We start from the raw sequence: 22,708 nt of genomic DNA, 5'->3' as shown, positions 1-22,708 counted from the left end.
GCTGTGGCTGCCTCTGCTTGGACTAGCGGGAAAGGCGGAGAGCTTGATGCCGTTTTGCACGTGGCTTGCAGGTGCTTTATCTGGTACTTCAGCTTGCTCAACATTTGCTGGCCTCTCTAGCTGGACATGCTCTGGGCAATCTAGGGAGGCTGATTGGCAGGACAGAGATAAGTAAGTGCAGGGTGTAATAAAGGGATGGAACCTGCTACCCCAAGACGTGATACTGGCCACTACCGTAGACGGCTTTTAAAAGGGGGTTGAACAAACCGATGGAAGGTTATATTTATTTATTACTATACCGTCTAATAGCTGAAGTGCTCTAAAGGTGCAATCCTATGCATGTCTAGACAGGAAAAAGTCCTACAGCTCCCGACATTCCTCAGCCAGCCATGCTGGATGGGTGGTGCTGGGAACTGTAGGGCTTTTTTCTATCTAAACATGCATAGGATTGTCTTGGAGGGGGCAATCCTATGTCCCCTAGTCAGTGTCTGGGGGGAGATAGGATTTTTTGATTTCCCAGGTCCGAGCTCGTAGACAGCACTATGAGCTCGTAGCCATGGAACCGTGCTCCCACCCCCTGCCCCTCGGAGAGAACCGCAGTGGCTGCCCCCTGTGCCTGTCCGTGCTCGTAACATGGAGCGTGGACAAGGCACAAAGGGGGCGTTCCTGTGGACAGGGAGGGGATGGCAGAAGCTGTTTTAGACAGTGTCCTATGCGGTCTCCAGCCCTGTTCCCACCCCCTCCCTGCAGCCGCACTTAGACGCCTGAAATCAGGCATCGAAGGCAAACCGCAGGGCAGCCGGAGCATGGAAGGAATCCTCTCTCCTGAGCTTCAGCCGCCCTGCACTGGACAGGTGGTCGCCTCCGACTTCAGAGGAAGTCAGAGGCGACCATCTATCTCAATAGGATTGCGCCCTTACTCACGATGGGTGCAATATCCAGGTTGAGAGGCTGTATGAATACCTGTTCCAGGGGAGCAGCTACTGGAGAGGGCTCTTGCCCTCATGCTTTTGGGCTTCCCAGAGCCATCTGATTGGCCACTGTGGAAAACACGATGCTGCTGGACTGGTTGGAACTTTGGTCTGATCCAGCCCAGCTCTTTTTAAGTTCGCATGCCCTCACACAGGGGTGGGGAACATGAAGATGCTCTGACTTGGATTCCTGCACTGAGCAGGGGGTTGGACTTGATGTTCTTATAGGCCCCTTCCAACCCTACTGTTCTACGATTCTATGATTCTAAGACTTCTTTATGCTGTTGGACTGCAACTCTGATCAGCCCCAGGCAGGATCATCCATGGTGAGGGGTGATGGGAGTTGCAGTCCAACAACATCTGGAGGGCCACACATTGCCCGCTCCTGCCCTAGCATGATGTCTGGTCCCATGTGCCAGCACCTCTATTAATTCCTGAGTAATTTACATGAACATTTTATATTGGGGATTAAATGCGAAAGCTGTTAGAATATTTTTGAAGTAGCGATGACAAACTGAGTTTAACACCCGTTAAACATAGTTAGGGTGCAACCCTATGCATGTCTAGACAGAAAAAAGTCCTACAAGTCCCAGCATTCCCCAGCCAGCAGCCAGCCATTGTAAGACTTTTTAAATTAAGGATTGCAGCATTAGTCACTGGGCTTTTCATTGATATATTGTGTTATATTCATATGTTACACATGCTCACCCAACTTCTCAGTGGTGAGAAGTTTCAAGGATTCCAGCATTTACTCAGGGTTCAGGTTTTTTTAGAAGGCATTCACTGGAGACTAATGGCTTTTCTGTGGTGCACGGTTTATTTACACATATGTACAGGCTGAGCATAAGATGAGGATTCACAGCCTTAGCAGTCCAACAGATTCCTGTTCCCCATCAGATTTCTAGGGAACCCATGGTGTCATAGGATTTCTTGCGGAGAGCAAGTCAGCTCTTTTCCACGTCCAGGGCCAGTACAAACTGACTACTACAGACACTGCTTGCTTCTATTGTTCTCACAGACCTCTGAATTAACACATTCCTTAGGGAGCAGGGAGAGAAAGGCAAGCCCCCTTCCAGAATAGTCTGTCACTAGCCATCTCTGAGGACAGCCACCCCTCGGCTAATCTCCATAAAGGTAGGGAATCTGTCTGCTATACTTGCCCAACCAGTTCGACTCATTCTAACAACCTGTTTTCACATTCAGACTCACAGGTCAGGTTTACATGATCCCAGCACAGTGCTGTGTGCATGCTGACTGGAGGGTTTTTGAAGGTTGCTGACCACCCCAAACAAGCCATGCCACCTGGGCTCAGATGACACGGCAAGCCATGCCGGTATGGATAATTAGGGAAATCTAGCCGGCAAACGCAGAAGCTGCAACAAGTCACAGTGGTTTGTGTCAGCGGCTGTGATAATTTGAACTGGGTCACAGAGCTGTGGCCATGGGAAATTCTTGAGAGATCATTCAGACTAACCCCAAACCCATAACAATATTATCAAAGCCTTTTGTCATCTCCAGGGTACTGAAAGAAGGGTATGGTGTCTTTTAAGTATCAGTCATTAGATGGAAAGCTGTTGTTTGAGAATTTGAAATATAGAATATTCTCCTGTACAGTAATGTGCCAGAACAAGTTCAAATCCCATCAATATTGAAAGTTCCAGAAGGAAAAGTTGTTGTGACACTTACTTAACTGAACACTGCCAGTGCGATCCTAGGCATGTCTATTCAGGCCTATTGAATTCAATTGGACTTACTCCCATGTAAGCCTGTATATTATTGCTGCCTGAGAATTTCGGTTGATGCTTGTTTCTGTTACTGGAAGGAAAGCCATAGTGGTTTCAAGCTGAGTATAAGCTAGCTTTTGGGACAGATGGGAAAGGAAGATCCATCTTCAGGTTCCTTTCGCATCAACTTTGGGGAGAGAGCCAGCACCTCTCTGTGTCTTGCACAGGAGAGCGCATCAGTGAAACAGATACCATGTTTCAATCTTTGGGTGAGAAATCCACCAATTAGATTAAAGTTTGCAGCTCTACATTTTGGCATGGGTACCACCAGCCTTCTGAATGTTCCCATCCACCCAGAGGAGTCGGTGGTGCCATTAGGGCAGGAATTTGGGAAAGAGGTCCAGTGTCCCTCTCAGCAGAATACAGGGAGAGCCCCCAAATGCATCAGGGCTGATTTACCCCACTTTGAAATAAATGAATGAATACACATAGCTATCTAAAAGACCCAGTGTGGTGCAGTGTTTAGCATGCTGGACTGGGACTTGGGGGGATCCAGGTTCTAGTCCCAACTCGGCCATGAAGTTCACTGGGTGACTTTGGGCCAGTCACTGACTCTCTAACCCACCTCACAGGGTTGTTGTGAGGATAGAATGGAGAGGAGGAAGACTATGTAAGCTTCCTTGGGCTCCTTGCAAGAGGAAAAAGGCAGAACATAAATGTAATAACAAATAAAATAATAATAAATGGGAAGTTCCCCCACAAAAAGGCTATGAAGTCCAAAGTCTAGAGTTACCTAATTGCACCAGTGCTGTGTGTGGCTTCAAAATGGCTTGGTGGCAATGTGGAATATAGAGAGGGCAGTTCTGGAAAGGTAGACCAGGAGTTGCGGAGAAATACGTGGAGTGCATATTTATGTTTGAGGTTGGTGCAGGAGTACAGTCTGATCTTATGGTTCCCTTGGAAGGAAGTGCCACCCCTGACCTTTACGAGACTTACTCCCAACAGGAGATGTGTAATACGATTTGCATCCATACATTACTTGTTCTTTCTGTACTTGTGGTGTGAAGGATGCCTTTGCATTTACGATAATGGGTTTTTGGCCATGGACAAAATGCTTAATTAAGCAGCAGCCAGTTCTAATGCACTCCCAACTACCCAAAGCAGTTCAGGGGGTCATCTGATAAAAGAGGAAAGCGGGTAGGGGGAGTCTTACTTTGAGGCAGGACTTAGCAGGCCTCAACCCCAGAATGTGTTTGCAGTATCAGGGCTCAGCTCTGGAGTATGTGAAGAAACTGGAAACAATAGTGCCCCTCAGTATATGAAGAATCCATTTCTCTTTATCACTTAGTAAACTCCAGGCAACTACTGCACAGATGGGAGATGTATTTTCTAGGTTAGCTTAAAGACTGACACATTATTATGGCAGACACTTTTGTGGATTCTCTGTTTACAAATGAACCACTTCAAACAGAGACTTTGCTTAAACAAAGCAAGCATGCTCTTTGCCTGAACACCCACTTTGACTTGCTGTTAGTGACTGGGTATTTATCTTTTTTTTGGGGGGGGGATGCTTTTATATATTATTTTCCCAAAACACATAAAAAAACACAAAGGCAACTGTGCTGGTCCATGAAAAAAAATCTGGAATTCTCATAGACCAGCACGGCTACCTTTGTTTGTTTTTCAATGTGCTTTGGAAAACACTGTATTTATCCATACAGGGTGCCATCTTTATCACCAAAGGAAGATGGTTCTGTATCACCTGAAGAGGGACTTTGCACTGAGGGCTCCATCCCCTCTAGCCATTTGGGAAAACTCACAATTTGGCCTTAACTTACGGTTGTACTTAGTGCACTGCCTACAATTAATCTCTGGCTTTGTTAATGTAAGGACTATTATAAGAACATAAGAAGAGCCCTACTGGGTCAGACCAAGGGTCCATCTAGTCCAGCATTCTGTTCACACAGTGGCCAACCAGCTGTCAACCAGGAACCCACAAGCAGGACACAAGCGCAACAGCACCCTCCCACCCATGTTCCCCAACAACTGGTGTACATAGGCTCACTGCCTCTGGTTCTGGAGGTAGCACATAGCCATCAAGACTAGTAAGCCACTGAAAGCTTTTTCCTCCAAGAATTTGTCCAATCCCCTCTTAAAGCCATCCAAATTGGTGGCCATCACTACATCCTGTGGAAGTTAATTGCATAATTTAACTATGCTCTGTGTGAAGAAGGCCTTCCTTTTTTCTGTCCTGAATCTCCCGCCAGTCAGCTTCATGGGAAGACCCCGGGTTCTAGTATTTTGAGAGAGGGAGAAAAATATCTCCCTATTCACATTCTCCACACCATGCATAATTTTGTGGACCTCTCTCATGTCTCCCCTGACCCTCCTTTTTTCCAAGCTAAATAATTCCAGCTGTTGTAACCTTCCCTCATAGGGGAGATGCTCTGGCCCCTTGATAATTTTAGTTGCCCTTTTCTGCACTGTTATGTTTCTCTGCTCTTGTGCTCTATGCCACCTCAGGAATGTGACTGTTTCATCCAAGGCAAGAGGCAGATCTGGCTGCTATGTTTTCAGAAATGGAGTTCAGGCGTTGCTTCTCTTTCCCAAAATACATTGCTAGGTGTAATCTGATCTCTGCAACACCTACCACTGACTAATTCATTCAGTCTGCAAATCTCCATTTTCAGACTGGGTCTGTCTAAACTGCAGACCCAAGACCTGGCCAAATTTTTGGACTATATTTGATTTATACCCCAACTTTCTACCAGGAAATGGCACTCAAGGCAGCTAGCAACAATAAGAACCAAAACTGAAAATAAAAACTTAGTTAAAGCAATCATAAACCAACTACATTAAAAATTCAATTAAAACAAAAAAATTCTTCCCCCACCTCCTGTTTCTTTGTACCATCTCGCCTGACGAAGAGCTCTGTAGAACTCGAGAGCTTGCAATTTTGGATGGTCCTAACAAAGTTGTACATTATGTGGCTTTTTATGATGTAAGTCGATTTTAGTTTATTGATACAAATGAAAGCAGGGTACAAGTTACTGAAATAAATGAAAGGGCGGGCTTGCAGCGGCATTACTCCTTTTTCTTTTCACGCGGAAGCAAGCCGCACTTAGCTCAACGCGGGCTTTCTCCCAGGTAAATGCCCCTAGAAGCGCAAACTCCCCCCTGCGGCCCCTTTAAGCGCCGCTGTCGTTGTCACTCACAGGCCGCGCGCCGGGCGCTCGGCGGTTTCCCCATTGGGCCGTTGCTTCCCGAGGTCGAATCACTTCACCCCACTGCAGGTTATGATTCCGCCGAAGAAAAAAGTCCAGAGGACCCGCCTGCCGGGGAACATTAGAACGGGACTGTGCCGGGGAGGAGCGAAGGTCGGCGGAGGGATCTGCGGGGGCGGCGCTGCGGCCGTCACAACCACCTTGACGCCGCGCCGGGCGGAGCGGCGGCCCAGAGAGGTGGAGACTCTCCGAAGGGACTGACGGTTGCCGGCCGGGCAGGTGAGGATGGCGAGGCAGGCAGGCAGGCAGGCACGCGGGGCGGGGCGGGGGTTGGGGTTGGCCGGCCGGCCGGCCGCCTCCGCCGATTCCCGGCCCTTCCTCGCTGCGGTCCTCCGGCCCAACCGTGGCGAGGAGCGCCGCCTCGCCGAGCCTCTCCCCTCAGCGCGCTCCCCTCGCTCAGCCCCGTTTTTTATTTTATCTACGCCACTGTGGGTAAAACCCCACATGAGTCCTTCTTGGAGTAGACCCATTGACATGAACGCGATGTAGGCTGGCCTTGAGTAGACCCATTCGTGTCAGTGGGCCTACTCTAAGTAGGAGCTAATTGGGGTTCTACGTTGCTTTTCCTAGCCGCTGCGCTCAAGGCGGCTAACAGCGTTGCTTTGTCATCCAAAGCTTTATGCAGAAGCGCTGTGACGTCTGACGGGGGAGCTTATTATTTATTGTTTTTAAAAGGGGGCGCTCTTCCCCCCCTTTTTTTTAAGGGGTTGCAAGTCGGAGAGAGGCCCCGAAAGGGGGATTCTCTTCCCCTTCCCCTCAGAGGCGGCCGGCATCCTGGGCGTGGCCCTGCGGGGCGGTTAAGTAACGGCTTGGCACGCGGCCCTTTGTGCGGGACAAACCTCCAGGCGGCGAGCGCGTTTCTGGGGAGGCCTCCGCTCGCGAGGCCCGAAAACGTGCTTCTCCCCCCCCCCTTCCCGTCTCCTTGGAAACGGAGGGGGGCTAGATAGAGGACGTGGAGGTGTGCGCATGCGCGAAGGGGGGCCCCTGAGGTGCTACGTGCGTGAGGAGCGCGTGGCTTCGGGGTTGCCCATCATGGCTGCCTCGACTCCTCCCTCCCTCCCTCTCTTTCCACGCCCCCTCCCCCTTACCCTGAAAAGCCTCCTCTGCTCCATCCTGAATGGTGCTGCTGTTCCGCAACAGGCGCCCTTCCAGCCAGTTGGGGGGCGGGAGGAGATGGAGAGGGAAGGGAGGTATCGTGTTGCGCTCTGTGCCATTTCTACCCCTGGCCCGTCTATCTCCCGGAGAAGGCCTTGGTTTAACGGTGTTATCAGGTTGCGCAGCCAAGGCAATCAGAGCCTTTTATCTCTCTCCTTCCATCTGAGCAGCCTATATCTATGTGGCAGTAAGGCCTGCCAGGTGACGGCGGTGCTTACCCGCGAGGAAGGGCACATGCAGTTTGTGGCCTTATCCGGATTTGTTCCAGAAAGGATGCCTTTCCCAAATGTATTTTTGAACACCAGCGTCCTCTCCGTATACATGCTTGAGAAGGCGCGACTGCTCCTCGAGAACACTGTTCAACCATGATGCAGCGTTTTCCTGGGGTGACCTTGGCTGCTGCAGCCGCTCTGCGCAGAGCGAAAGTTTCACACTTGTTGGAGTAGGAAAGAAATGAGATGCCATCCGTGCGGTTTGCCTGCACCTTTTGTTGCCATCAGGACAATACTGGGGTGGTTTGGGGAAGAGGCATAATTAATGAAAGTAGCATATCCTTTTTTGACCTGAAAACAAGCGTCACCTTGTTATCTGTTGAGTGAGGGTTGAATGACAGGAGCTTGTGGTGTTTCTCAAAATAAACTTAAGTACTGCAAGAAGTAAATGTGCCTCAGATATGTTCATAAGAGCTCAAGTGTGCGGAACTTGTTACTCCTTAATGGGCACGGAACTTTTCGAGAAATTGTGCCACATAGGTAAGGGTGGCTCAGTCATAACAGGGACATTAGGAAGTTCCTGTAGTCACATACTACTGCTATACAGAAGCAGTATGAGTTCATGTTCTTGTGCTGCTTTTGCCAAATTGTGTACTCCAGGATCTTTTGTGATATTGTTCTTGGGTACTTACTTGGTATACAGTTCTCTTTCCTAGGTCAGCAAAAAACTGCTAACCCGGCTCTAAAAAAATAAAAATAAAAAATAGTATGGGCTTAGCTGAGGTAGGCATGTGCTGTATAGTACCACACTTGGATACATGGGGGGAGTAGTAGATGAATGACTTGCCTTTTTATTTTATTTATTTATTATTAAATTTATTAATCGCCCATCTGGCTGGTCACCCAGCCACTCTGGGCGATGTACAACATACAATAAAAACAGTTTAAAACAATAAAATTCAACAATAAAAACATTTTCTAAAATACCCTAACCACCCCAAATGCCTGCCTTAAATAAATTGGCAGGGTTTTACAAATGTAATTACTAGCAGCGGCCATACATTTTTCTGGTGACATGTACCCCTCCTTTCCCCCACATTCTCTGGCCTATGCAGGTAACTTGAGGGAGTCGGTCTTGCTTCACAGCAAAGTTCATAAATGCTCGGAAGCAGCATGTATCTCCAGATTCTGGTGTTAAGTGAGATTGCCTCCCATCACCAAGTCCTAAAAATCCCCCCCCCCCCCCGAAAGGAGTCATCAGTGACCACAAATGCAAGCAAACTGTAGGCTTCTTTACAAATGTGATGCAATTTCCAGTTACTGAATGAAGGAAATGACTGTGCAAATGGCACATTTAAAGGAAATTTAAGAAAATAGCTCCTTAGTTATTGCAAGTTGTTTCAGCTTTGCCCGCCAGAAATCTGGATAGGTAAAATGGCTAGGGGAGAGTTATTTCTTACAAAATCAACAAGTCTTATGACATCTTAAAGACTTAACAACATTTATTATAGCATAAGCTTATTTTAGTTTGTGCTACACTCTGTTTTTTGCTGCAAGAGATAAACATGTCTACCCCCTCTGGTCTGTATTCTTCAGAGCTGAACATATTCTGTATGGTACAGTGGATAGTACAAGGCCCATGTCTAACTGCTAAAGCTTTCCTCTGACACATCTTGTGCTGTGTTGCCATCATGTGGAAACTTGTCCACAGGCTGATTGTTCTGAGGTGGGAAAGGCGTGGCAACCTGAATATGGTGTTATGGGCTCTAAATTGCCTATACATAATTTGAAACGTCTGTGAGGTAGTTCATGCAAGCTTTTTCAGCTCATCTAGCAGGAGATTACTTAAGTTGTAGGTGCTCACATATGGAATCAGCTTAACTTCTCAGGGAACAGAATTCTGTATTCTTGTCTATGAAACAGGAACAGTCATCTCTAGATCATCTCTTTCCCTTTAATGAATAGACCCTTGCTCTCCAGAAGGCTCATGATAAATAGTACAAGGTTTCTTGAAAATAACTTGTTTGGGTTTCAGAGATGCATTCTTGGGCATTGCCTGTAACGCACATAAACTCGTAGGAATTCTGTGAATGTAATGTCGCCTTGCCTGTCCTCTTTGAAATGTATCAAGTAATTCAGTGTTACCTTACTGCATGATACAGTTTGCTTTTTTATGCAGTTTGTTGCAGCTTTTTATACAGTTATATCTTGGAATATTAGTTTATATCGTATACATAACTTCTAGAGTAGTAAATTTGGGTGGGACTGTAATTTAAACACTCATTTGAAAATGTGTCACATTGAAACTCTGAGGCATTGGCTGTTTTATAGGAAATTACATATCTGGCTTCCCCCAAGTCTACACAGTTACAGAAACTTTAACAGAATATTTCAAAAGACTCATGTTTTTCTTGTCTTACTGAGCTCAACTGCACCCAAGAAAGTAGAAAAATATAGATGTCTCCTTCAGATGTCTTCAGAACTCAGCTTTTCTTTAATGTCATTGCTTGCTGCAGTATGGTGTGATGGTGGCATGTAGGGTTCAAATGGAGCTGTAGTAACAACCTATCCCCACTACTGTGTCTGTGCGCAGAAAGCTTCAGGCAAAAAATGCAGCCAATGGCATAACTGAAGTGTCTAAATTTAGCTGAGGCCTTGTTCTCCTTCTGTTTGGAGTAAAGTGGTCACTTGTTTCAGTTGCCTATTTTCCCTTCTCAAAATGAAGGGAGACTAAAGCAATACATACTAGTAAAGTGCTAGTTTTAAAAATGGCCCTATAAATTGCTAAAGATTAAGTCAAGGCTTTTGTGTTGCTTTTTAAAAAAAAGTTTATATTGCATTTTTATAATGGTGGTCACCCACCATTTAGCAAATAGGATTGTATGGGACTGAAATGTTTCTGACTATGTTTTAAAGCATTTCAACACTTGATCTGAGGTGTCTGGAATAATAGTATTTTGCCTGCTTGGCAAGAGATTACATTAAACTCTTTGCTGTTACTTTATGAAGTCATCTTATTCAATCATAGTTCTTTCAGTGTTATACGTGATAGACAGCTGGTCACACACCTTGTACAAATTGACTGTGTTTAAGGTCTGGGTTTAGGGAACAAATTAGAATTTTAAAAGGTCTAACTGATTTGTTTTTAAGTGAGACTGACTTCTAGTGACCGTGCCTAGGAGAGCAGCCTTAGCTAGTTTTTCTCAATATTGCATAATGGCTTTGCCCTCTGACAGTTGTTCAATATAATCTGTTTGCTGATTTACAGGGAGCTGCAGTCTATTACTTGCTCTGTTCTCATGTGCAATTCATGAGGCTGGATTGTATAAAACTCAAGATTATGATGTATGTTGTAGAAAATGAATTTATATTCTGCTCAGTACTGCTTTAAAATATTCATATGCCCATACATCTAAAGACATTTGACTTGCTAGGAAGATGCCAAAGAGTAGTTTGTGGATGCTTGAATTCTGTGGAATGCAGATGTGAAATGAAGATCATAAACTAGAAGCGCTAATATAACAGTGTCTGCTTTTCTCATCTCCCCTGCTTCTTTTTTCCTCCTATCAGTTATTATTTTATCTTAAAGAATGTGAAAATCAAATAGTTTACTGCCAGAAGATGATACTGACTCATCTTAGGAGCATGAAATTATAGCAGTTTATCATGGGATATTGGCTTTACTCTATAGTGTATAGTTCATAATCTATAGTTACAGTAGTGAATAATTGAAGATGGAATATGAAAGTAATATATTTATAGGCCATCCTATAACCAAAATTGTTAGAGCAGCTTACAGAATAAAAACAAGTAAGTTTTAAAAAGCAACCTTAAAAAGCATAATACGATAAATTGTGATGCGGCATTAAAACTGCCTTTACAGAGCTACACAAATATGTCCCTGGGGTTGAGAGTAGTCTCCCAAACAGGTACTGGTTTCCAGTGGTTAACATTTTGTCAGTAGAAGACAGTTATACTAAGTTGGACTGCTTTCAGAATTAAGGAGAAGTGCCATTTTAACACTGCAAAAACTTATTTTTGCAGAAGGCAAATCATATGTTGTACATATCAGTCTGGCTGCATAAGAATCTTCCAATGTTTCCTGTGCTGGGAAACAACATTGTGCATTACTGCAGCAGCTTTTTCCTGAATCGCAATTTTCAGAGACTTGTGTCTGTACATTATTCATTTGAAAGTGAGTCAGGATCTTCAGTGAGTGTGGAGAAAGTTGCCTCTGAACTAGCCTGCTGGAAGAGAATTGGGGCGGGGCAGCTGGGGGAGAGAAAGAATGCTGCTGGCATTAAATTTCTTCGTCTGAATGAGTGAGGGGAAACTGCACTGCATGTGCTGTATAGGTACTGACCAGCAAGGATAGAGCTTCCTTTCCTGATCTATGTTAAAGAACTAGTGCACAAAGATGAAAGTTAAAGTTAAAAGAACTAGTGCACAAAGATGCTTGGAATAACCATGCTGCAAAAATGGAGATGCTTCTGTTACTTGAGCGTAGTTAACATAATTCTGAAGAAGTGCTTTGCGTTGCAGCTTGTCAAACACTGTTTAGGTTGAGAAAATATTGGCTAGTGACAACTGTTTGTTCACTTATGCAATTACTAAAAAGCTACACATAGGTAATTAAGAAATATCTAATTCTGGCTTAGTTCTCCAACAAATGAAATTTGGTTCATCAGTGTGACACCAGAAAAAGGAAAGTGCTACATAGTTTCATTACTAGAGCATTATGCTGACAAAAAATTAAAGTTTAACGTAGGATGCCCCTTTAAAGTTATACATTGCACAGTAAGTTATAAAGACCTAAGGTGACACAGAATGAATGTTGCAATATAAAGTGTAATATAAAGTAGTTCTCAACTAACATAACTTCCTTAAAGCTGCATTATGAGCTGCTGACTTTCTAATCAGCATGATTTCTGTGCCTCTCAATCTTTGTGAATGCCAGTTCTGGTTAGAGTGTTTCACTCGCTCATTCAGATGCTATTTAATCCAAGCAGCATTCTTTCTATCACCCGCCCCACCAACTTCTCTTCCAGTAGGTGGTAGCAATTCTTACATAGCTTTGGTAGCAGCCAGCTATAGTTATTGGAGCGTTAATAATACAACACAGAATGGAGATAGAGTTAAAGTGGATCCCTTAAACTCTGGCAGCTGCTGATCTAACTACTTGTGCTATTTGTACCAGTTATTTCCAAGACAGAGAGGTGGTGGCCTGCCAGAATTCAGTATTAAGCCTGAGCCTATTTGGCTATTCTGGCTTACTGGGTTAGTTTTAAATTTCCATAAGATTAATCTATAATATAAGTTTGGCAGTTGAGTAAAGTATCTAAATACTGGTTAAATGTAGGCAGTAATGTGCATATCTCACGTTTAACGTACAACCTGGCTTTAAGATTAGACTACAGCCTACGCTAGACTGTATTTTCCTGGGATAAGGACCAACAAACTCTCAAGTGGTACTTCATTAGCCTCTTCTGCATGGCTAAGTTCCTATAATGTATGAATCAGGAGACATATTTTCACAGTTGGCTGCTGCAGAATCAAGCAGTTGCCCTGAACTCAGGCTGAAAGGCCTGCTGAAGCAAGCCCTGCACCTGGCATAATCCCTAATCTACCCTCCCTGCTGCTCTCAGGGATCACAGCTGCGACGTGAGCAGTGTGGTTTCACAGGACAAAGGGTGCTGAATGCAACACTTCATTGTAATCTAGAAGTGGGGTGTGTGTCCCTGTGAGTGCACCACTTCAATTATGATAAATTGTAACCCGCATCCCTGTTGTTCAGTGGCCTGAGCACCAAAGGATGAAGATGCATGAGGACAGCAGAAATGACTTCCTAATGAGCTGGGGAGGCACGGGTCTGTTCTTTAAGAAGGGCACCTGGCTTTACATGTTACTTAATACCTTTATTCTGTTGTTTTAGATACCAACTCTCAGCAGCTATGTCTAAACACGATGCTTTCATCCAGACCCAGCAGTTGCATGCTGCCATGGCAGACACATTCCTGGAACACCTGTGCCGTCTGGACATTGACTCTCCCCCAATCACTGCAAGAAACACTGGCATTATCTGCACAATTGGTAAGTGGAGCTTAATAACAAGGTTAATGTAAAGGGAGAACAAACAGCAGTAGCTAGCAAACCAGGAGATCAGATGGAAGTCAGTCAAGTACTTGATCCTGTGTTTGAGCAGCATCCCCTTTGCCCTGCATAAAATTAAGGAAGCAAAAACCTTGATGCTCTGGCCAAAGTGTCAAATAATCTAGATACAAGCTCCTGGCTGTTGTGGGTATTTTCACTTATCGTTAACTGAGATGCTTTTCTGATAACTTTCTGTTCTTTTGGCTATTGTGACTTCATTTTCACCTTTTCATAATTAAAAGCTTACTGCCTTAAGGTGTGATCATATGATCTTGAGATTAGCCAGACTGAAAAGGGATACTAACCAGAAGACTAAATGCTTCCTGTATTTCTCCCTGTTTTGTAGGACTTTTAAGTGCATGCTTCTAACCTTTCCATCTTGTCCCCCATGCTATTTAACATATACACGAAACCTCTATGAGAGGTCCAGAGTTTTGGGATTTGGAGCCACCAGTATGCTGATGATACCCAACTCTTACTTCTCCTTTCTATCTAAATCCAAGGAAGCTGTTCTGGTTCTAAATCGGTGTCTGATGTAATGGACTGGATGAGGGCAAACAAATTGAAACTTAATCCAGACAAGACAGAGGTGCTCCTGGTTAATTGTAAGGTAGATCAGAGAATAGGGCTTCAACCTGGGCTGGGTAGGGTTACACTCACCCTGAAAACTCAGGTTTACAGGTTGAGTGTACTCCTGGATTTTGACACTGAACCTGGATGTCCAGGTTGCAGTGCTGGCTAGGAGTGTGTTTGCACAGCTGAAGCTAGTGCTCCAACTGCTCTTATTCCTTGAAATATCTGATCTGGCCATGGGCCCACATGCCTTAGTTACATTTCAGTTGGACTATTGTAATGTGCTCTACATGGGGTTTCCTTTGGAAACTATATGGAAATTTCAGCTGGTTCAGAATGCTGCGGCCAGACTGTTGACTGGAGCCTGCTAAAGGTAGCATGTGACTCCCTTCTTAAAACAGCTTCTCTGGCTGCTGGTCTGTTTCCAAGCACAATTCAAAGTGCTGGTTCTGACCTGTAAAGCCCTATACTACTTGGTACCAGGCTACCTGAACGACCATCTTCTCCCATATCAGCCTGCCTTGGTTTTCAGATCTTAGAGGGAGGACCTTCTCTTGTACCAACGCCACCAGAGGCACCTTGGGCGGGGGGACGGTAGAGGGGGCCTTTTCAAGCTCTGGAACTCTGCTGAGGGTTGGCCCCCCCCTCGTTCTTCTAGCAGCCAGATCTGTTTTTATTCTGGATATTTTACCCATTGGCATATAAATAACAATTTGTTGTGCTCCTTATTTCTTTTATTGTGTTTTAATTGTATGTTTGTTTTAATTTTATTAGTTTTAATGTTTTAATTAAGGTTTTGTTTTTCATCCAGATTTCATTATTGGTTGTCCTGAACACAATTCTTTGGTAGAAAGGCGGGATAGAAATACAAGAAATAAATAAATGTTACAGGATGTATTGCTACCCAGATGGGGATTGTGCACATATTCAAGCTTGGTAGCACTTCAATAATATCCAAAGTTGCTCCCACCTTCAATAGTGGCAGTTGCAACATTGCATGTTGTTAAGACTTGCAGTACAGAAGAGAGCTTGGCTAACTATGGCCCAAAGCTGGAGAGAAAATCACATATGCATTTTGTAGGTCTTATTTTTTTATTAGTTTGGGTATGAAATCAGTGTGTACATATTCCAGTGGAAGAAGCCTTTTCTCCACAAAGGCCACTAAAATGTTGGAACTTACCTCTGTAGCGTCTGTCTTGCTGTCAAGCTGATCTAGCAAGGTATAGCAAACTGGCATCTGCTAATGAAGCTTGTCTTGAAATCTCTAGGCCCGGCTTCTCGGTCAGTGGAAATGTTGAAAGAAATGATTAAATCTGGCATGAATATTGCCCGTCTCAACTTCTCTCACGGAACTCATGAGGTAAGAGCAGATTGGAGGATAAACACTGCACCGACTTGAGTAAGAACTTTTTAAATTAGATCAATCACTTGGATTGTGGCATTTTTCCAGCCTGATAAATGAAGGTTTATCGGGCTTGAATAAAAAAAACTTGAATAAAAAGAAATAATTAGACATTCCAATATAGGTATAGCCTAATGCACTTTGCTAAAAGTGCTATTCATTCCCTTTTCTAAAGGGTAAAATATCCTTCTTTGAATACTATTAGAATTTTTATTAAGAAAACTGACTTGGCATAGCCTTCTGAATTTAATTGACTTAAATTGTCTTCCCATTGAGTTCCATCATGGAGCAACTGCATTACTGGAGTTTTTTCAGATGACAATGGAGATCACAATCCTTAGTATGTAAATAAATGAACAAACAGAACTCTGTGTAGCTTGAGTATAGAATGAGAAACATAGCTTCCACAAGAAGGTCTTGACCACCTTGAAATACAGAACTGTATGCATGCAGGCTTTGGATACACAGGAGTGAACATCAGAGGCTGGAGCGTAAAAAAAAAATCTGCCTGTTAGAGTACAGAGTGTCCATTTCAGTTCTTACTGAAAGTTCACCAACTAAAGGTCACTCCACTGTTACTAGATACTGTGGGTGCATGCCTGACTTATAAACAAGATCTTGAAGCATGCTCACCCTTGTAGCTACAAGCATCTCTTCCTATTAGAAGTACTCAGACCTGCTGTGCTTAAGTGAACAGGGTCTGACCAGTTATGATGTCAATTGAAAGTTACTGCTCTCTTTTACTAAGAAGATTTTAGCAACAAACTTATCTTCGGAGACATAACTAACTGCTTCCTTGCAAAATCATGTGATCTACAAGGAGCCGAGTAGTTGTTGATGAAATAAGATGTAGACGTCTGCAAGGGTTTGCCAAGAAAGGTGTGGGAATACAATTTTGTTGATGGCATAGTGCATCTAAAGTGCCAAGGTCCTTAGGTTAAGGTCACAAGAATTGCAAGAAACTTGTAGTAGAGGGCAATCTTCCTTCTATAAATAAAGCAGCCTTCTCACTATTACTCCTGGGCTGGAAGGCTCCCATTCCCAACTGCATCTTTCCTTAAAGGCCACTGAAATACCTTGGGGTTGGCTGCTGTTAACTTTTGGAAAGGTCAAACTGCAGTCTGGACAGCAATTTACTGAGCTTCATCTTGGCTTGCAAAATGTTTTGGCCTCTTCTGTCTGTCTTTTTAAAAGGTGCATCATATTAAAGTGTGCTTAAAGTATTGCAGCAGTCTTAAGCCTACTGACCTTTACAAGTTCTCAAATAGTTCTAATCTGTAAAGAAGCTGAAATAACTAAAGAATTGTCCTTTAGCATTCATTCTCCACCTATTAAAGTTTAACTGGGGTCGTATTGTTCCTATGTTACTTCAGATATTAATTGGCTCAGGAGACACTGTGTTAATGCAAATTTTTAAACTTCTGAATAGTATGGTGATCAAATGAAATAGTTTTTGTCACTTCTCATGTTTCTGGCTAGAGAAACTTCTTTTGTGGCCTTAACCTCTAAACTAAAGATTACATCTAGGGTTGGACTAGTAAGATGAAACCTATTGGTCACTAGGTAAATTCTTGTTGGATTGCTTATTGTTTTGTGGAGACAAAGCCTGTTTTCCAATTTCATCTGAGGGCCACAAAAGTCTCCCCTGCTGCAGTATCTTTCTCCTTTCTGCTTCTAACAGCTTAAAGTTTATGTAACCTTGACTTCCAGAGGGGTAGTCACGTTACATCTGTGGAGCAAAAACTACAAAGAGTCTTGTGGCATCTTAGAACTGATAATTGTGGTGCTGGTTGAAGCTGGTTACCAAACGAGGTGCTTAACTGTGATTGTAGGTATTCATAAACGCCTTAAATACACTGCTTTCATTGGGCTGTGTATGAAAGTGGGCATTAGGCTTGTTCACCAAATTGGTACTGTTTAGTTTCCAGGATAACATGTGTATTAGGCCATTCTTGCTTGTATTAGAATTTTTTTTTGTTTAAATATAATTCAGATTTAGAATCATAGAGTTAGTAGGGTTGGAAGGGTCTATAAGACCCATCGAGCCCAACCCCCTGCTCAATGCAGGAATCCATGTCAAAGCATCCCTGACAGGTGGCTGTCCAGCTTTGTCTTGAATGCCTCCAGTGTGGGAGAGCCCACCACCTCCCTAGGTAATTGATTCCATTGAGCAAGGTGCTACTAAAAACTACAGGAAATATTAGTTGCCCAGCTGCCAGGACTGTGGCCAGGTAGTTCACTGATGAACCAAGATGTGGATGCAATGGATATGTAGCCAGAGTTAATTCAGTGAGACCCTACTTGCCAAGCAAAGTGTTCCTTTTCATTCTGTAATGTTTGAATTTTCTTCTATACTAGTACCACGCAGGAACAATCAAGAATGTACGGGAAGCTACTGAGAGCTTTGCTTCTGATCCTATATCATACAGACCTGTTGCTGTTGCATTGGATACTAAGGGACCTGAAATTCGAACTGGACTCATCAAGGGTGTAAGTTGTGTTATACTATTTTGCTCTTCTTCCTAGGTCCCATTATTGCCATTTGGATCAGTGCTTCTTCTAACTCTTCATCCTCGCTGTGGGTCATTGAGGGTCATCTGCAGGAAGGCATCCAATCCACCCAAGTCCTAGTTGGTGAGGAAAGGAGGGTGGTACCTGGCTCAGGAACTTACTCTGCCCTAGAACTTCATGTCTACCCCTTTCTGGTGCTGCATACCCCCTGGTTTGAGCACCATTGGTCTAAAGCAGAGGTCTTCAACCAGTGGGTCGGGACCCAGAAATAGGGCGTGAAGCCACATTAGGTGGGCTGTGGGCCCTCCTTGCTGCCCACATCATATTCCCCCCAGCCACAATAAAAGTGAGGGGGAGATTGTTTCTACAGTGCTTGCATGGCTCCACAGGTCCTCAGTATCATCATCATCATCTATATACTGTCTTATCTGCTAAAAAGCCATCAAGGTGGTATCCAACAACTTAAAATTAAACTGCAACAATAAAAGCAGTAACATTAAAAATAGTAAAGTTTAAAAAAAACTACTCATTTTAAAAGGCTAAATTGAAAAGATGCATCTTTACACCCTTTCTAAAGACCAAGAGCGGGAGCCAACTGTAGTTCTTGAGGGCACGCATTTCATAGTTACGGGACAACACAGGAGAAAGCCCTTTCACGCATCACAAATGGGCCTCTGCAAGTAATGGTGCCCTCAAAGGGGCCCCTCCTACAGATCTTAGTGCTCGGGCAGGTTCATAGTGAGTCATATGGTTCCTTAGATAGTCAAGTCCTAAGCTTTAAAGGTTAAGACCAACACCTTCATTTGAGCCTGGAAAGCAATCAGTGCAGATCTTTCAGGACAGGTTTAATATGGTCCAGATACCATGCACTGGTTTGCAGCCTAGCTGCCACATTTTGTGCCAGTTGAAATTTCTGGGCATTCTTCAGGGGTAGGCCCATGTAGAGTGCATTGCAATACTCTAAACGTGATGTACCCAACGCATGGATAACTGTTGCCAAATCTGACTGATTCAGGAAGGGACACAACTGGTGCATCAAGTGTAACTTAAATGTTGCTTGTAGCACAGTATCTGGTGAGTGTCCAGTGCACCATCTGGTTCAGCTATATGGGACCAGTTTCTCTTTCTGAGGCCTGAGGATGTAGACAAGATGCTTGTGACAACCTGCTCTCGACCCTTGCCCATCTTGGCCTATTTGAGCTAGTGGGGAGGGGTTGGCTGAATGGATTTTATCACTTCCATGTCTTTGTGCCATGGAGCTCTGCTGGCTGCTTTGAAGAAGGCAGTGGTGCATCCTCTCCTGAAGAACACTCCCTGGATCTGGAGGTTTATACCAGTTACTGCCCAGTCACTAATACCCCTTTTCTGGGCAAGGTGCTTGAGAGGGTGGTGGCTGGGTAGTTGTAAATGTTCTTGGAGGATGCTGATTATCTCTACCCATTTCAGTCTGGGTTCAGGTCTAGTTCTGGGACAGAATCTTCTTTGGTCACTCTGATGAATGACCTCTTACAAGAGAGAGATATGAGTGCAACTCTGTTGATCCTGCTTGATCTCTCAGTGGCTTTTGATACTGTTGACCATGGTATTGTTTTGGATTGTCTCTGCAAACTGGGAATTGGGAGCACTGTGCTATGGTGGTTCTGCTCCTACTTGCAGGAATGGTTCTAGAAAGTAGCATTGGGTGATTGTGCCGTGGCTTCCTGGCAATTATGCTGCAAGGTGTCACAGGGTACCGTCTTGTCCCCAGTGTTATTTAACCTCTATATGAAGCTGCTGGGGGCAGTTATTAGGACACTTGGGGCAAGGTGTCATCAGTATGCTGATGACCTACAGCTCTTTCTCCTTGACATATGAATTGGAAGAGGCTGTGCATGTTTGGAACTGGTGCCTAGATGCAGTAATGGATTGGAGGAGGGCCATTAAACTGACACTGAATCCTAACAAGACAGAGTCTATGGGTGGGTAGTTCCCAGGTAAAGGAATTGGGGAGTTTGCCTGTTCTAGATGGGGCTGCACTTCCCTGGAAAGAACAGGTTTATAGTTTGGGGTTGCTCCTGGATTCCTCATTGTCAATAGAGGCCCAAGTGACTTCTGTGGTGAGGAACACCTATTACCAGCTCTGGTTGGTATGTCAGCTACACCCTTTCCTGGACAGAAATAGCCTGGCTGCTGTAATCCATGCAGGGTAACCTCACATTTAGATTACAGTAATGTGCTTTATGTGAGGCTATGTTTGTGCTTGGTCTGGAAGCTGCAGCTGGTGCACATGTGGCAGCCAGGATACTGAGTGGGGCACCTGGCTGAGTGCATATTACACCGGGATTGAAGCAACTGCACTGGCTACCTATTAGCTACCAAGCTGAGTACAAGGTCTTGCTACTGGCATATAAAGTCCTGAGCAACTTGGGACCAGATTACCTGGCAGATCCTCTTCCCCAGTACAGACCTATGTAATTATTAAGATCATTGGAGGAGGCCTTGCTGGTTGTACCATGACCCGCAGATTGCCATCTTGCAGCAAACCAGAAGGAGTTTGTGTGTGCCCACCTTATGGAATGCTGTTCTGGCTGATATTCAGGAGGCACCAACTGGGGCATGCTTTAGGCACCAGTTAAAGACTCACCTCTTTACTCACGTCTTCCTTGAGTGAGTGTGCTGCCCAGGTTGTTTGTTAGTATGGTGTTGTGAGTGTTGGTTTTAATGTTTTTATAAATGTTTTATATAAATGTAGCTGAACATATATCATGATGTATTTTAAGGTAATTTAATCTCCCTGTAAACCACTTAGAGATTTATTTTTTTAAAAAATATGGTAAGCAGTATATAAATCTATTAAATAAATTGTGCAAATGCACTCCTTGCAACCTGAAGATCCAGGGATAGTGTGGGATCAAGGAACACTCCCAAGTTATGGATCTGAACCTTCAGTGGGAGTGCAGCCCCCTCCAGAACAAGTTGAATTCCAGTCCCAGAGTCGGGCTTTCTACTGACCAACACCTCTGTCTTGTCTGGGTTTAACTTCAGCCTGTTCACCCTCATCTAGCCTGTTATCGAACCAAGGCAGTGTTTAAGGGTTTCAAATACTTCATTGGTGTTAGCTGACAAAGAGCAATAAAGTTGGATGTCATCAACATATTGGTGGCACCTTGCTCCGAATGATGTCTCCCAGTGCTTTAATGTAGATACTAAACATGTGGGGCAGACAGAGCCCTGTGAGACACCACGGGCCAATGGCTGTGGAGTCTTAACAGTAATCGCCCAGCACCACCTTCTCGACACTGCCTGACAGGACTGGAACCACTGCAAAACAGCAACCCCAAGGTCTACCCCCCAAGTCAGTCCAGAAGGATATTATGGTTGATGGCATCAAAAGCTGCTGAGAGATCCAAAAGAAGTAATAGGGTTGTGCTCCCCCCATCCGGTTCCCTGGCATAGGTCATTCACCAAGACAATCAAAGCAGTCTCAGTCCCATACCCTGACCAAAAGCCTGATTGAAATGGGTCCAGATAATCTTATCAGCTCCTCCGATCACTCTGTTCCATTTTCCAGGCATGCGCAGAGGAACAGCAAAGTAGTAGCCATTTCCTCTTCCTCTTTGAGAGCACGTTTTGTCCATCCAGGAGCAGCAGCAGGGCTCCCACGACGACAAGCAAATTAAAATTTATTTTTGTTGATCAAGTTGACCAAGTTGACCAACAGTGTGAAGAGAGTGTGAGTGAGTGTTTAAAAAAAAATGTGTGTGTGAGTGTGGATGGAGCCTCCAGCTGAGTTTTCTGAGGCAGGCAGTGTACATTTACTTTATTGTGTGTGTGTGTGTGTGTGTGTGTGTGTGTGAGATTGAGAGAGAGAGATTAGTGCCATCGACCAGTAAAGCTAAAGCAGCAGCCAGAAGGTAGGAATGTTGTATTCCTATTTTTTGTATACATTTAAATTCATCTCCTTTGCTGGGAGGGGGGATGACACTATTTAGGCTGCAATCCTATCTCAACGTACCTCAGAGTAAGCCCCATTAAACCCAATGGGACTTCTAAGTAGACATGTATAGGATTGGACTGTTTAATCTTTTTTTGCTTGGGCAATTACTCCTGAGTAATCCAGTCCTTACTTGTGGGTAAAGATGCATAAGCTGCATATTTGTATTGTGCTGCATCTTGCTGCTAGTTATGAGGACCTTTGGAGAGCCTGGCTGTGGGGATGCTCAAACAAAAAGATGGATTTTGGATGATCAGAACTTGCTGGCCATGCTTACTCTTCAGTAATCCTGTCCTCCTTACTTGTGAGCAGAGATACATAAGCAGGATTTTAGTATTGTGCTGCTTTTTTGCAGTTACTTTTGCGGAGTTATGAGGGGTACCTACCTGTAGGGATGCTCAGTGAAAGATGGATTTTGGATGCTTTTCTGTGTGGCTGTGAAGATACTGTTATCGTTTTCATTATTATCATCCTTGAGTCATCTTTTGGAATGGATTGCTGCTGGGTTCCAAACACTGCGTTCCTGTGTTGTTGCTCTGAAGATACTGTTTTTATTACTGTTGCAACAACATGCAAAGGGTGGATTTTGGATGCTCTTAGAGCTTGCTGCTGGGTTCCAAAGACTGATTTTGTGTGTGGCTCTGAGGATATCATTATCATCATCTCCTTCTTGTGTGGCTGTGTGAATTCTCCCCCCTCCCCCATTTTGCACTCATGATCTTAGTCACTGAATTTTCTGTGCAATGGGACTTG

General features: G+C 44.2%; 1 protein-coding gene across 2 annotated transcripts in view; it reads left to right on the top strand.

The window, feature by feature from the left end:
• The first annotated feature begins 6,150 nt into the window (after positions 1 to 6,150).
• Positions 6,151 to 22,708, top strand: part of PKM (pyruvate kinase M1/2) — a 31,100-nt gene continuing 14,542 nt past the window's right edge. For both annotated transcript variants that reach the window (XM_084817067.1, XM_084817068.1), the window contains exons 1-4: positions 6,151 to 6,198; positions 13,279 to 13,436; positions 15,338 to 15,429; positions 17,830 to 17,961. In XM_084817067.1, coding sequence (XP_084673193.1) covers positions 13,298 to 13,436; positions 15,338 to 15,429; positions 17,830 to 17,961 — 363 coding nt within the window. In that variant the 5' untranslated portion in view covers positions 6,151 to 6,198; positions 13,279 to 13,297. The remainder of the gene's footprint in view (positions 6,199 to 13,278; positions 13,437 to 15,337; positions 15,430 to 17,829; positions 17,962 to 22,708) is intronic.

Source organism: Heloderma suspectum, chromosome 11 (genome assembly GCF_057233095.1).
Source record: "Heloderma suspectum isolate Gila_16-S chromosome 11, 16-S_ref, whole genome shotgun sequence".
Taxonomy (NCBI): Eukaryota; Metazoa; Chordata; class Lepidosauria; order Squamata; family Helodermatidae; genus Heloderma; species Heloderma suspectum.
Note: the sequence above shows the minus strand (reverse complement) of the source record. Positions and strands in the feature narration are given on the sequence as shown.